The sequence below is a fragment of the Mobula hypostoma genome, chromosome 13 (assembly GCF_963921235.1).
Source record: "Mobula hypostoma chromosome 13, sMobHyp1.1, whole genome shotgun sequence".
NCBI classification, from domain to species: Eukaryota; Metazoa; Chordata; class Chondrichthyes; order Myliobatiformes; family Myliobatidae; genus Mobula; species Mobula hypostoma.
Genome location: NC_086109.1, coordinates 5,774,867 through 5,790,356, shown reverse-complemented (window position 1 = coordinate 5,790,356; position 15,490 = coordinate 5,774,867). Strand labels below are relative to the sequence as shown.

The 15,490-nt window shown below is 41.9% G+C and overlaps 1 protein-coding gene across 1 annotated transcript; it reads right to left on the bottom strand.

The window, feature by feature from the left end:
* Positions 1-1,878: 1,878 nt before the first annotated feature.
* Positions 1,879-14,538, bottom strand: il10 (interleukin 10). The gene is made up of 5 exons (XM_063066414.1): positions 14,325-14,538; positions 13,119-13,181; positions 10,836-10,988; positions 4,086-4,163; positions 1,879-3,293 (listed from the first exon to the last, which is right to left on the bottom strand). The coding sequence occupies exons 1-5, from the start codon at positions 14,478-14,480 to the stop codon at positions 3,204-3,206; spliced, it is 540 nt and encodes a 179-aa protein (XP_062922484.1). The 5' UTR covers positions 14,481-14,538; the 3' UTR covers positions 1,879-3,203.
* Positions 14,539-15,490: the final 952 nt, after the last annotated feature.

Below are 15,490 nucleotides of genomic sequence, written 5' to 3'. Positions count from 1 at the left end.
AGTAGTGAAAGCAGATTCAATTATCTCTTTCAAATAGAATTGGATAGATGGAACAGAACCGTTAGCGGATGGGACAAGTGCAGGGAATAGGACTCAGGACTCGCACCACTAGGTTCAGGAACAGTTATTACCCCTCAGCCAGCAGGCTCTTGAACCAAAGGTAATAACTTCATTCAACTTCACTCGCCCCATCATTGAAATGTTCCCACAAACAATGGACTCACTTTCAAGGACTCTGCATCTCATTTTCTTGGTATTTATTGCTTATTTATTTATTTATTATTTTTTTTTTGTATTTGCACCGTATATTGTTTTCTGCATTCTGGTTGACTGCCCTAGTTGGGAAGTCTTTCATTGATTCTGTTATGGTTGTTATTCTATAGATTTGTTGAGTATGCTCACAAGAAAATGGATCTTGGGGTTGTATATGGTAACATAAATGTACTTCAATAATGAAATTATTTTTACTTTGGTTGCAGGGCTCCATCGAGATCAATGGCCTTGCTACATGCTGCTATCATAATTATAACTCTGAAAGAAGGCAACAGATTGATAATTGAAGATTTGAACAAAATGGTATTTATTTAAACAGTGCAATCAGGTATACAACAGTTCAGATTCACACACTACACATGCAATGAGGTAGGCAGAGTGTGTCAATACACAAAACAAAGCAGAGACATTCATGTTCTGACACTTTAAAGCCTTCGGCGGATCCTCCCCCCCAAAGTACAATAATTACTTTTAACTTGATGTAACAGATTCTGGGCCCTTGACACCCAATTCAACACACACAAATCTGTAAGAATTTGCACTTCAGATTGAAACCGCACAAGAAACTTTCAGAGGTTCAACAGTCCAAAGCATCAACGCTACATTTCACGGTAAAACATACTACTGAGGTTAATTACTTTGTTCATCACCTTCCATCCAAGGGACTCACTTAACAAAACATACACAATGAGGTATAGTTGTTAACATTTATATAGATTGCATTATTTACATTGTCTCCATCGTCATTAGAACAACTCGTGCGACAGTAATGATTAGTTTTTACACAATCCTCCCTTTGCTGGGAGGCTTTCTTTCCCCTTCACACACCAATATGCCAGGCTGGTGAGACTTTTTTCCAGGATCATCTGAAGACTTACAAAGGATTTTCTTTTGCATTTTTAAAAGGTTAATACTTCACAATGTGCTCAAATGTGAGAATTTGATAAGAGGAGGTGTAAGGTGCTCCTTCCCTCTGCTAGCCTGCAGGCCACCCTTGGGCAAGGTGTAGCACCTGCTTGGATTGGGGTCATGTGAAGCCATGGGGGCAAGGTGTAGCACCTGCTTGGATTGGGGTCATGTGAAGCCATGGGGGCAGGTGGTGGATGGTCGTATGAGCAGCTGGTGCACATCACTAGTCCTGGTTATGCAACCACTGACGCCAGGCAGACAATCTCTGAAGAGTATTGATAATGGCTGGGGTCTCCCGTCTTGTAAAGACACTGCCCAGAAAGCAATGGCAAACTACTTCTGTAGAAAAATTTGCCAAGAGCAATCATGGGCAAGACCACGATCGCCCATGTCATACGGCATGGTGCATAGTGACGATGTCATAAGGCACGGCACATAGTGATGATGTCATACGACACGGCACATAATGATGACGATGAATACATCACAATGTGTTCAAAAGTGAGAATTTGACAATAGTCTCAGGCAAAGTGTGAAGATCTAGATCTAAACTAGTTCAAAATAGAGCTCCTAATATTGCAATGATGGAGACAAGTCGTTATAACTTATCATAAAGTACACACAAGTGTACATTCATTTGAACACAGACAGTATTCATAACAAGTCAATAAATATTTAGATTGAATCAAGCTGTAATATTGCAGTAAATGTCTTTGAAATGGTTGTTATAGATTTACTGATACAGTAATGGATGGATATATCAAAATACAACTGAAATTAAATTACTTAAAGCTCCATATTGCACTCTCATAAATAGTAAAAAATGCAAATTGAAAATATATCCGTTATCAAAATATACTGACCACAAGCAGTAAAGAATATTGAGAAAATCTTATGAACTAATTGTGAGAGTTATTTTTGTTCTATTGCTTAATTCTTGAATACATGAATAATCAAAACTAGAATTGTTGATCTAACAAAAGATTATGAAATAAAAAATATTATTTGCATTTTCATTCTATTGAAAAATAAAAATTGAATGAAATTCATTCAGATGTGATTTACATTTAGATCGAGCAGTCACAGGACAAATTGCAACAAGTGGGATGTACAGAGGAAGCATTTTTAGATACTGGAGAATTGGAGTAACCCTTGTTGACTTCAAGCATTGAAAATTTCGGGTGAATTCATGTGGGGTCAGTAAGTGTCACTGGGCAGAAGCGAGGCACTCTTGCACAGGTGAGTAGGGTGAGTCAGAGACACACTTCTATAGTACTGGATTATCTGGTTACAGACTGGCTTAGCCCATCCCCTGAGCAGCTGCTGGATGTTCAGTTGTGACAACATAGATTGAGCGGACACGGAGAGGGTTTCCTATAGTTGGGGGAGTCTAGGACCAGAGAACACAGCCTCAGAAACAAGTAAATCCCTTTAGAACCGAGATGAGGAGGGATTTCTCTAGCCAGAGGATGGTGAATCAGTTGAATTTGTTGCCACAGACAATTGTGGAGGCCAAGTCATTGGGTATATTTAAAGCGGAGGGTGATAGGGTCTCAATTAGTAAGGGAGGCCAAAGTTTGTGGGGAGAAGGCAGGAGAATGGGGTTAAGAGGGATAATAGGTCAGCCATGATCGATAGGTGGAGCAGACTCGATGGGCCGAATGGTTTGATTCTGCTCCTGTGTCTCATGCTCTTATGGTGACAGATAGCAATGACCTTGCCATTCCTCGCTGGCTGTTCAATTTTGTCTGCTCCCAACGTCCACTTTTGTTGTCTTCAAGGGAGCTAACTTTCAGGGGACAATACTAAATCAGTCCAGATTGAGAGCAACACCACAAATCGGAAAAGCATTCCATTCATTTTACTCTTAAAGGGTTAACAAATATTGGGAGAAGCAAACACCACAATGAAGTAGCAAAGATGCTGAAACTGCCAAGCCTAAATATAAATATGGCTTTAAATACTAGTGATTTTCTTAATTGAGGAAATATTGGGACTCGATCAGTCTGCTCCACTCCTTCTTAATGTCGTCTCAAGTTTATGTAATTCCAAATCCAGTCGATGAAGGCGTTAATTTCTCCCATTGCTTTGTACACGCCTTTCACCTGTAACTGATGAGGGCAGTAACACGTTACCACACAATGACCATTAAAATCAAAGTAAACTTACTATCTAAGTACGCATAGGTTGCCTTGTGCTAAACACGAGATACTCTGCGGATGCTGAAAATCCAGAGTAACATGTGCAAGACGCAGAAGAAACTCAGCAGGGTCAGGCAGCTTCTATGGAGAGGAATAAACCATCAACCCTTCAGGCCGAGACCCTTCATCAGGTCCTAATGAAGAGTCTTGGTCCAAAACGTCAACTGGTCATTCCTGTCCATAGATGCTGCCTGATCTGATGAGTCCCTCCAGCATTTTGCGTATGTCACTATATACTACAACCTGAGATTAATTTTCTTGCAGGGACTAATAGCAAAATAAAGAAATACAATAGAATTTACGAAAAACATTACATAGCAAAGACTGACAAACAAATTATGTGCAAAAGAAGACAAATTGTGCAAATGGAATAATAAATAATACTGAGAACATGAGCTGTAGAGTCCTTGAAAGTGAGTCTGTGGGTTGTGGATTCAGTTCAGTGTTGGGGTGAGTGAAGTTATCCTCTCTGGTTCAGGACTCTGATGGTTGAAGGGTAATAACTGTTCCTGAACCTAGTGGTGTGGGACCTAAGGCTTCTGTCCCTCCTCCCCAATGGTAGTCTTGGGAAGGGAGCTTGGCCTGAATGGGAGGGGTCTTTGCTTTCTTGTGGCAGTGCTCAGTGGTGGAAAAACACCACTGAGATTTCGACTGCCTGAAGTCAGCCTCCCTGGACATTTCGAAACATAATCGCTCTCTTACCTGCTTGAATGTGTGATGTATGGTCTTGAAGTACGAACTTTGGTTGCAGCTGCACAGTTCGCAGTTGAAGAAATGATGCTGAAAGGCAAAATAGCTCATCTTACAAAACGGTTCACTCTTGTTACCAATTTGAAATGACACACATTCTGGTACTAATTTACACAGGCGGTATCAAGTCTAAATGTTGTTTTAAACCTGTGAAAGCAGTGTGAATATTAACAACAAGGTGATTAGCTTGAAATCCAGTACCGAATGTAACAACAGAACATGGACCACCAAACACTACTGCACAGTCCAAGCTGTTCAGCTCATGACGTTGTGCTGACCTTTTAAAATCGATCTAACCCTTCCCTCCCACATAGCCCTATATTTTTCTATCATCCACATGCCAATCTAAGAACCTGTTTAATGTCCCTAATGTCCCTGACTCTACCACCACTCCTGGCACGGTGTTCCACACACCTAGCACACCATGTGTAGAAAACCAACCGCTAACGTTCCTCCTATACCTTCCTCCAACCACCTCAAAATTGTAACCCCTTGTATTAGCCATGTCCACCCCAGGAGAATTGCCTCTGGCTGCCCCCTCGATCTATTAGCTCAAATCCCCCTTCATTCCAAAGAGAAAAGCCCTAGTTCGCTCAAGCCATCCTCATAAGAAATGTTGCACACTGGTAAATATCCTCTGCACCCTCTCCAAAGCTTCCATATTCTTCCTATAATGAGGGAACTGGAACTAAACACAATATTCCAAGTGTGGTCTGACCAGAGTTTTATAGAGCTGCAACTCCTGAATTCAATCCCCCGACTAATGAAGGCCAGCACACAAAATACTCGTGTAAAGAGTATTCATGTTAATCCAGGTTTAATATACTACAAGGTAACAGTTGGTTCCTGTGACACTCTGCATTCTAGTCATGGCCATTTTAAAATGAAGATGAAAACAGGAGATTCTGCAGACGCTGGAAATCCAAAGCAACACACACAAAATGATGGAGAATCTCAGCAGGTCAGGTAGCACCTATAGAAATGAATAAACAGCCAATGTTTTGAGCCGTGACCCTTCATCAGGTTGTGATTTGAAGGAGATGGACCAAAGTGCCTCAGTAAGGAGGAATTTCTTTAGCCAGAGGAAGGCGAATCGCCACTGCCAGCTGCGGAGGCCACGTCATTGGATATATTTAAAATGGAGTTTGTTAGGTTCTTGGTTAGTAAGGGCACCAGAGGTTATGGGGAGAAAGAGGGAGAATGGGATTAAGAGGGAAAATAAATCATCCATGATGGAATGGCGGAACAGACGCAAGAGGCTGAATTCCCTAATTCTGTTCCTATGTTTTATGGTCCGACAAGCAGCCTGAATTTAGTTTAAGGCTTGCTGTGACTTGGTCCTTCTGCTCTGGTTTGCTGTTCGTTGAGGATCTGACTTGAAGCCGTGACCACAGCAGCTCAGGCAACACCAAAGTTGTAGAGTTAAACACCTTCAGCAGTTGCTGAGATCAAAGCATGTTTATCAGGAGCGCTGTTAACCACTGTAGTGTGGGTGTGGACATATTCTGAAAGCATGGGAGGGATCTCTTTCAACACAAACCCAGGAAAGGGAAGAGGCGCATTATTGTCCTAGAGTTTCAGAGGCAACCTTTATTGCTGAGTCACTCAATGAGTCACAAAGCATAGAGAACACTAACTTTTGCAGCTGTTTAGGGGTTTAGAAGATAACTTATGTGACATTATTTAACACACAAGTATTAGACCTGGCTTTTCCTCCAATTGCATTGCAGTCAATCGTCCTTGTTTTGACAAGATGAATTCACTGATGAAACATCTAGGTCAGCAGTTTGTTTTGTCATTTAAGCCCTCTGTTTGCAAATGGTGCTGTCCCACTGAAAATTTGCATTCTTTATTTTCGCTCAGGCTTTTGCAAATGCGCTCCAATTGCCTAGTTATCTGGTTAACGGTTTTCACAGTAACTATGGTGAAACATTCATTTGATGCCTGCTGCTGTTTCATTCTGAATTGGTGCAAATGTTGAGCTGTGCATGTCTAACCAGCACTTGAACGAATCTCTCTCTCCACTCCGGCATGCTCATTGCAGCAAAGAACAGTAGCCCTTACAATTTAGGGTCAGAACTCTGAGATAAACTCTCAATTTCCTGATGCAAAATTGGTCACGGAACAATGCCCCAGTCTCATGACCTGCTGGGTTAGAATGCGTCAGTGTTTCAGACTTGGTGCTTTGCAACGAGCAGCAACCTGACCTGTAAATCTCTGTGGAAGAAGTATTTTAAAAAAACAGAATTTATTATCAAAGTATGTATACGTCACCATATACTACTGTGAGATTCATTTTCTTGTGTGCATCCACAGCAGAACAAAGAAATCCTATAGAATCAATGACAAGCACTTGAAACATCACTGGGGACTTTCTCCTGAAGCTGACAGCGGCAGAGAAAGATGTCATTTAAGACATAAGACACAGGAGCAGAGTTAGGCCATTCTGCCCATCAAGTCTGTTCCACCATTCCATCATGGCTGATGTATTTTCCCTCTCAATGCCATTCTTCTGTTTTCTCTCCATAGCTCCTGACACACTTATTGATCAAGAACCTATCAATCTCCACTCTAAATATACCAAATGACTTAGCTTCCACAGCCTCTGTAGTAATGGATTCCAGCGATTCATCGCCCTCTAGCTAAAGGAGGTGCTCCTCATCTCTGTTCTACAGGGATGTCTTTCTACTCTGAAGCCCCCTGGTCTTAGACTCTCCCACTATAGGAAACATCCCCTCCATGTCCACTCTATCTTGACCTTTCAGTGTTCCATCCTGTCCATACCAGCTTCCAGACAGCAACTGCATTACTCCTAGCCCCTGCCTCCCTATTCCCCTGTAACCCTGCAACCTGTCTCCTGTTGCAAACACCCATTAACTCCCCTTTGACTCTTTCTGCCATCGGCCTACATTAGAGAGTCACAGCGGTCAGTTAACGATCAGCACACCTTGGGCGGCTCGGCAGCACAGAGGTTAGCACAGCGCTTTACAGTACCAGTGAATTCCCGCCACTGCCTGTAAGGAGTTTGTACGTTTTCCCCCATGACCGTGTGGGTTATCTCCAAGTGCTCCAGATTCCTCTCGAATTCCCAAGGGGTATGGGTTAAGATGATTAAGCTGGGCGCATGCTATATTGCTGCTGGAGGCACGGCCACCCAGCGCCCAGCACATCACTGTATGTTTCAATGTACATCTGACATATACAGCTAATCTATAAATATTTTTAAAAATCTTTTGGCACTTAGGAGTAGAATGAGACCATTTGGCACATTGAGACTGCTCCACCATTCCATCATGGCTGATTATTATCAGCCCCATTCTCCTGCCTTCTCCCTGTAATCTTACTAATCAAGAACCTATCAACCTCCACTTTAAATACCCCCAATGACCAGGCTTCCACAGCTGAAGGGCCTGTGCTGTGCTGTGATGTCTATATTCTATGTCATAGAAACGAACATAGAAACATAAAACATACATTGAAAGGTCAAGATAGAGTGGGCATGGAGGGGATGTTTCCTATAGTGGGGGAGTCTAAGACCAGAGGGCTTCAGAGTAGAAAGACATCCCTTTAAAACAAAGGTGAGCAGCACAACCTCTTATGTGAAATACTTTGTCTGGATGCCCTAAGTAAATAGTTGGATGTACGGTAGGGACAGGGTGCTGCCATTCTGTAAGACAGACATTTCAAAGAAGCTGGAGGCACAAAAGACTGCGGATGCTGGAACCTTGAGCTAAAAGCAATCTGCTGGAGGAACTCAACAGGTCGAGTAGCATCTGTGAGGTGGGGGGGTGGTGGGCGCCGAGAAGAGGAAGCAATATCCTGATGGAGGACCCAAATCGTAGACAGTTCCTTTCCTTCTGCTTCTCACCGTCTGGTAGAATAGTGCCACTGCACAGGATTGTAAAGAGCAGCAGGAAGTTGTAAACTCAGCCAGCTCCATCATGGACTCTCAGCTCCCCGGCATCGAGGGCATCTTCAAAAGGCGATGCCTTAAAAAGGCAGCATCCATCGTTTAGGACCCCCATCACCCAGGATGTGCCGACTTCTCTTTGCTAACATCAGAGAGGAGGTACAGGAGCATGAAACACCCCTCTGAACATTTCAGGTCCAGCTTCTTCCCCATCACGATCAGATTTTTGTGTCGTGGTCCAGATCAGGTTCCCTTTAAATTTACTTTGTTTATGTTATGATCCAGACCGTTGACTCGCTGTTTCTCTTTGGTTCCCTGTTTTCCCGTGTCCCTTGGGCTTGGTGATTGGAGGCAATTTACTCTCGACTGAACCTGCAGTTTATAAGTCTCCAGCTTTCAGCCGTTCGGCACGAGCGCGTTAACGAAGTCACCAAAGGTACTGCGAGCCAATGTCATCTGGCCCTGGAGGCTTCAAGTATCAAGTCCTGGCCCTGGAGGTCCGTGTTCCGAGTCCTAGCCCAGACCCTTAGTCCCAGCCTAGTCCAAGGCCTGTGCCCCTGTCCATTATGCTATTCCTGCTTCTGCTTTGCTCTCCTTGCAACGAGCAATAAACTCAATTTAAGTTAACCTCACAAGGTGTGTTTGTGTCTTGCTTTTGGGGCCACTCCCATTGTGACATTCTGAATGGACAATAAGCCCATGTAATTCACTACTTGTTTTTTTGCTCTTGTGTTGCACTACTAACATATTTAATTTAATTCTTTATATACATTTAGATTAGATTAGATTAGATTATGAGAAGACTCAGTCCTCGTTCATTGTCATTTAGAAATGCATGCATTAAAAAATGATACAATATTCCTCCAGAATGATATCACAAAAAACACAGGACAAACCAAGACTAAAACTGACAAAACCACATAATTATAACATATAGTTACAACAGTGCAAAGCAATACCGTAATTTGATAAAGAGCAGACCATGGGCACGGTAAAAAGAAAGTCTCAAGTCCCGATAGCCCCATCATCTCACGCAGACGGCAGAAGGGAGAAACTCTCCCTGCCATGAACCTCCAGCTCCGCAAACTTGCCGATGCAGCACCATTGGAAGCACCTGACCGCAGCGGACTCTGAGTCCGTCCGAAAACTTCGAGCCTCCGACCAGCCCTCCAACAACGAGCACTGAGCACCATCCTCTGCCGAGCGCTTCGACCCCGCCCCGGCCGCCAAGCAACAAGCAAAGCTGAGGACTCGGGGCCTTCTCCTCCGGAGATTCTGGATCACACAGTAGCAGCAGCAGCGAAGCAGGCATTTCAGAAGTTTCACCAGATGTTCCTTCATGCTCTCACGTCCGTCTCCGTCAAATCAGGATTGTGCACGGCACCCTACTTGACAGATAACAGCATCACCACCGGAGTGGTCGCTGCGAGCTGCGTCGTACTGCCATCTTCTCCTCCTTTCTTATTGTAATTTATAGTTTTGTATTATTATGTATTACAATGTACTGCTGCTGCCAAACAGCAAATTTCACATCACATGCCAGTAATATTAAAGCTGATCCTGACCTACTGAGTTCCTCCACTACATTATATTTTGCTTTTAGAGAAGTTGCCTGATTTTGCTTCCAATAATATTGTGCTAAAACTGAAACTGCAGCCCATGCGTGTCAGGATGCTACATGGAAGCTGGTAATAAGGGTCAGAGGAAACGACTGCAGTTCAATCACTGCTGTTTCACATTAGGAAATATCCTTTGGTCATTTAGATTTGTATCGAGAGACAGCAATGATGTTGTATCTTCTCCAAACAGAACAGCTGTTTAGAAGCATGGATCATGTAAACTCATGGTGTGTCTGAAGATCAAAAGCCATAGAATATTGCACAATTTTCAGCAAATATTTTGCAAAAGCTAGGTAAAGATTGGAAAGTTGCTGAGGCCAGGTTGTTAGATATAAACTCCAAAATATATTACAATCCACAAGCATTAGGATGACTCTCAGTTTCCTAAGTTGAATGCTACAAACCTGGTTAGACCATGCCTATTTTCAGCATCCCCATAAGGAACTTCAGTTCCAGTGATCTCCCTGATAGTGTCGGAGAAGGGTCCAAGCACAACAGCCTTTTGGTGGCGGATGGTGCAGAAGTTGTCGTTTCAGGGTTTCTGTGTGAAGTTCTAAGGACAAACACTCTGAAGCCACCATCAATGCCATGGTATAACTAATATGAACGCTGGTAATGCTTCCATCAATAATTCCACAAATGACATTCTCTTCTCGTAAAAGGCATAGATAGAGTGGACTTGGAGGGGATGTTTCCTGTCGTTGGGGAGTCTAGGACCAGAGGGCACAGCCTCAGAACAGAGGAACATCCCTTTAGAATATAGATAAAGAGGAATTTCTTTATCCAGAGGGTTGTGTGTGGAGGCCAAGTCATTGGATATGTAGTATTGAAAGCACAGGTTAAAAAACTCTTGATTAGTCAGGGCGTCAAATATTATGGGAGAAGGCAGGAGAATGGGGTTGAGAGGTTTAATAGATCAGCCATGATAGAATGGAGGAGCAGACTCGATGGACCAAATGGCCTGATTCTATTGCTATGTCTTATGCTCTTATTGTCTTATAATATTTTTTAAAAATAACTTTTAAAAAAACTTCTCAAGTTACTCATCAGCCTGAAACATTGGCTGTTTATTTCTCTGCGGCTGAGTTCCTCCATCATTTTGTGTGTTTTGCAAAGTTGTTCACAGTGTTTTCCCTTCCAATAGGAGTTCGAGGAAAAAAATGCAGTACTTACGCAGTTTTGCACATTCTCGTTCAGCTCATGCAAGGCATTCCCAATTTTACTGATGTGTTTATTGATGATCTTCTTGTTGGTCTTGGCCGCAGGGATTACATCCTTGAGGTAAAAGTTCAGCATCTCCTTCAGGAACTGGCAGCTGTGCTTATCCTAAACATTTACAAGAGGTCACTATTAAGCCCTTAATCTTGCCATTGCACAACTTGAAAGCTGCAAGCAGTTCTAGTTTTTGGAATAATGCCACAATCTGTAATGCACTTTCTCAAACTGTAGACTCATAACCCAAAAGTGAAATTGATACAAACAAGATATTATTTCAAAATACTACAGAATTAAATTGTTTCATTTTCTATTTATAAACCTAATTTTACAATTATTTATTTCTTCCCTTAGTATCTACTCAATTGCAATGCATATGGGTTGCTTGGAGTTCGGTTTCATTTGACTTCATTTAAGTTTACCCACCTGAAACATTGATCCTGCCCCTCCACGGATGCTGCCTTACCAATGGAGTGTTCCCAGCTTTTTTATTTGTTTTTATTTTGGATTCCCACGCACTGGAAGGAATTTGATTTTGGCTCCTTGGGTCATGCCCGTGTAGAGTGAGTCCTCCCCTCCCCCCCCCCCAAGCAACAGTTTGGCACAGACCGAGGTGTGGGGTTGTTAGGGTGTATTGAGGAGCTAGACTATATAGTAAGTATCAATCTCACCAGCAACTAATCTTCAGGAATGAATAAGGATTGTAGTTTGAATTTAAAATGCAGCTCTGAACAACAGTTTTTCTGGAGTTGTAGGCTGGAGTTGCAAACCAGACAATGCTGATTAACATTCATTTTGCGTGTCTGGAGTGTGGGTGCGAAGAAGGAACGTGTATAAAAACTGTATGTAATTCAAAGGAAGCATTGTAGATACAATGTAACTATAGAATTGTCCTGCTGTTGCTTCTGATCTTTAGCCTATAGACATCTCATGTATATTGGGTCGTGAAGCCTCTTGCTCCAAGAGTGTCTCACTATGATGCCTGTTGAATAAGACACTTCTGTATCCACGAACTTCAGAGTCTCTCCAGTGACTTCATCAACATTACAACAGGGTTATGTGGTGTATCCGGGTCTTATTTATAGACCCTGTGGCCACACACTAACCGGACTTGCTATTTTACTGTCAATATTATGTAATACTACATGAGATGGCAGCTTTATTCCCACACAGAAACGGGGCATCGAGCCCATGGTTCTATGTCCTGGTCATCTGGCCCTTACAACATTATGGAAGAGATTCACCAGAGGGTCTGCATTGGTTTCAGAAGGTGACACATCACAACCTCCTCAAGCAGAAGACAAGCTGCCGAAGGAGCTCAGTGGGCAAGCAGCACCTGGGATGGTCCATCTTTTGGGCTGAGACCCAGCATCAAGACTCAAGATGACTAAGGCAATAATGAGGAGAGTACTTGCACAACTTATTTAATTTAACTATTTTATACATATTTATTTTTATTCTGTTTCAGCACCCTTCCAGCTGGCATTCTAATTGGTCAAGTGTGATGTTCCTGTTATCTGCTCACTGCAATTACAGGAGTCATCAATAGTGTTGAGTATATCCCACTTATAAACTGGAGGCACGGTAGTGTAGTGGTTAGCACAACGCTTTACAGTAACAGGTGATCCGGGTTCTATTCCCGCCGCTGCCTGTAAGGAGTTTCTATATTCTCCCCGTGACTGCGTGGGTTTCCTCCGGGTGCTCTGGTTTCCTCCCACAGTCCAAAGACCTACCGTTTGGTAGGTTGGGACTAAACTGGGGGATTTCTGGGCTGAGCAGCTCAAGGGGCCAGAAGGACCTAGCCCACAGTGTAGCTTCTAAATAATAAATAATAAACAGGAAAACTGAACAGGTATGGAAATTGATAACTCCTGTAACGGCAGTGAACAACTATAAGGAAAATCAGCCTAAATCCCAATTTCAGGTAAAGTTAGACCCAGGTCAGTGCTGAGGTCTGCGTTCTACATTTGTGCACCATTCCCGTCCCATGACCGTGACCTTTCTCTGTGCTCTGTTTATTTTTCTGATCAAAGAGCTTTGTGACTCAGTGGTGACAACACAAATCAGTGCAGTGACAATCAGCCTCAAGAAGGGCAGCATTTGTCAACGTGAGGCGTTTGATCTATTATTGTCTTTACGTGGAGTCTCTCAGGCAGTAACTATAACACCAGAACCCTATGACAGCAATCATGCCCAGCTTTAGTAACTGATGTATGACTGATCGTGTGAAATGTTACTCACCCTGATTCCTGGCAGACCTTGTCTTTCCAGCAATGTTATCTTAATATTGTCATCTTTTCTTTGCTGTAACAAACAACAGATACAAACCACTAAATACAAAATCTTTAATACAATGAATAATTTCTTCCTTCCACTAGCTGCCTGACCTGTACACTTCTAGGCACAAGCCCAGTTTACTTTTCCAAGGTTCAAAGTTCAAAGAAATTGATTGTCAAAGTACATATTTATCACCTTATACTATCTTGAGATTAATTTTCTTGCAGGTGTTCACAGTCGAGCAAAATTGAATGTAATCAATGAAAAACTAAAAACAAAGACTGACAAACAACTAATGTGCAAAAGATGACAAACTATGCAAATACAAAATTAAAAAATAAATAGTACTGAGAATATACGTTGCAGAGACCTTGAATGGGAGTCCATAGCCTGTGGAACCTGTTCAGATTTGAGGTTATCCAGGCTGGTTCAGGAGCCAAATGTTTGTAGGGTAATAACTGTTCCTGGACCTGGTGGTGGGGCACTTAAAGCTCCTGTGGCATGAAAGCTGATTCTGAAACCATCGCCTGGTGTTAAGCATTAGATCTTTTTGTTTATGTTTGATTAACTGTGGACAGAGTGCTTATCTCATTTAAAATCTGCTCTCTCTAGGCTAACCGAATCTCCAATAAACAGCACTCACGTTTTCTTGAAAAAATTGTGTATAATTTATACTTACGTTTTTTCTTGCAAATGCTGCTATGTGATACAGTGGGTCAGTGATGGTGCTGCAAGTGTGTTTATCTTTGCACCTGTGCCTACAGTCTATGGACTTGTGCATACGACAATAAAATTGACTTTGACCTTAACATTTTCTAAAGGGAAGCAATGTTCACCGCTCACAGAATAATGCAAAATAGATTTAAACAACTCTAGATATAAAATATCTGCAATGTATAATTTTAATAAAACTACATGCATTTGCTTAAAATGACTGATATCAAAGCTGAACTGTTTTAATATATTCATTGATAGATTTTCAACTTCATATTTTATTTACTTATTTTATCTCTAAAAGTACTATTTGCAATCAGCTTGCAATAATACTCTCTCAGGCTTCTCATTAGCTGTCCTGCCCTGCAGAGACAGGATTATTATTTTTAAATCTGTAATTTAAAAATAATTGCCCTCTACCAAGCACGAGAAAACATATTTTCGGTGAATACTTACAAAATGGTTCTTTATATGTCGATAAGAAGTTCTGAGTTCTTCGATGTGAGCAGGGAACACAGCATAATTAAAACAGCGATGATGCGTGTGGCTTAGGCTGTAGCACCAGCACTGAATGCTAATCAGTGTACACAATATCACAGTCACACTCTTCATAATTCTGTCTCGTTCACACAGCCGTGTGCATGGATTGACACTTAGACTTTTCTTTATATATTTCCCTTTGTGGCTCATTTTGGTTTCTAACTTCCTATCGAATTTCCTGTTGGTTATATATTACTTGAGCTGTCTACCAATTTCTAAATGTCACCAAAAGCTTTCTGGTAATTAAAGTTTCCATTAATACTTAAGCCTTTTAATCATTGTGAAATTTTTGCGCTGAACTTCAGACCATACATATTTTTTTTTCCCGTCACACTAACATTTTGCAGTGCTTGTCGATATTCTTATGCAATTAATACTTTGAAGCTTAGATATTGCTACCACGAGCACTAATCTCAGTTTCTGGTCCTCACACATTTCTCTGCACATTGGGACCAGGATCAGAATCAGAATCAGAACCAGGTTTATTATCATGGACATATATCGTGGAATTTGTTCTTTTGTGGCGGCAGCAAAGTGTGATGCTTAAAATAAACTATAGATTATAATAAGAAATCTGATATGTGTATGTATAATATTTAAATTGATTATATACATACAAAACCAAGTAAAACAAGTAGTGCAAAAGGAAAGCAAAAATAGTGAGGTAATGCTCATGGGTTCACGGTCTGTTCAGAAATCTGATGGCCGAGGAGAAGAAACTTCCTAGTAACATCGAATGTGTGTCTTCAGCCTCCTGGACCTTCTCTCTGGTGGGATTATTGAGAAGGAGGAATGTCCTGGGTGGTGGGTCTCCTTAAAGTTGGATGTTGTCTTTTTGAGGTATCGTCTTTTTATGGTGTCCTTGAAGCTGGGGAGGCTAGTGCCCATGATGGAGCTGACTGAGTTTACAGTCCTCTGCAGCTTTTCCCAATCCGGTGCGGTGGCCCCTCCATACAACTAGTCAGAATACTCTCCATGGTATATCTGTAGAAATTTGCTAAGAGTTTTTGGTGCCATCTCCACAAGCTCCTAACGAGCATTTTTCCAGGTTTGTGTTTGCTTGGGTCAAGAGATGTTCTCTG

Bases quoted from the DNA above. Each gene is read 5' to 3' on its own strand.
- il10 (XM_063066414.1), bottom strand. From the start codon at position 14,480: ATGAAGAGTGTGACTGTGATATTGTGTACACTGATTAGCATTCAGTGC. The intron at 10,989-13,118 runs GTGAGTAACATT...GTAAATGTTTAG, and splicing joins AAGGTCTGCCAGGAATCAGG to GATAAGCACAGCTGCCAGTT. The intron at 4,164-10,835 runs GTAAGTACTGCA...TTTGCCTTTCAG, and splicing joins ACGAGAATGTGCAAAACTGC to CATCATTTCTTCAACTGCGA.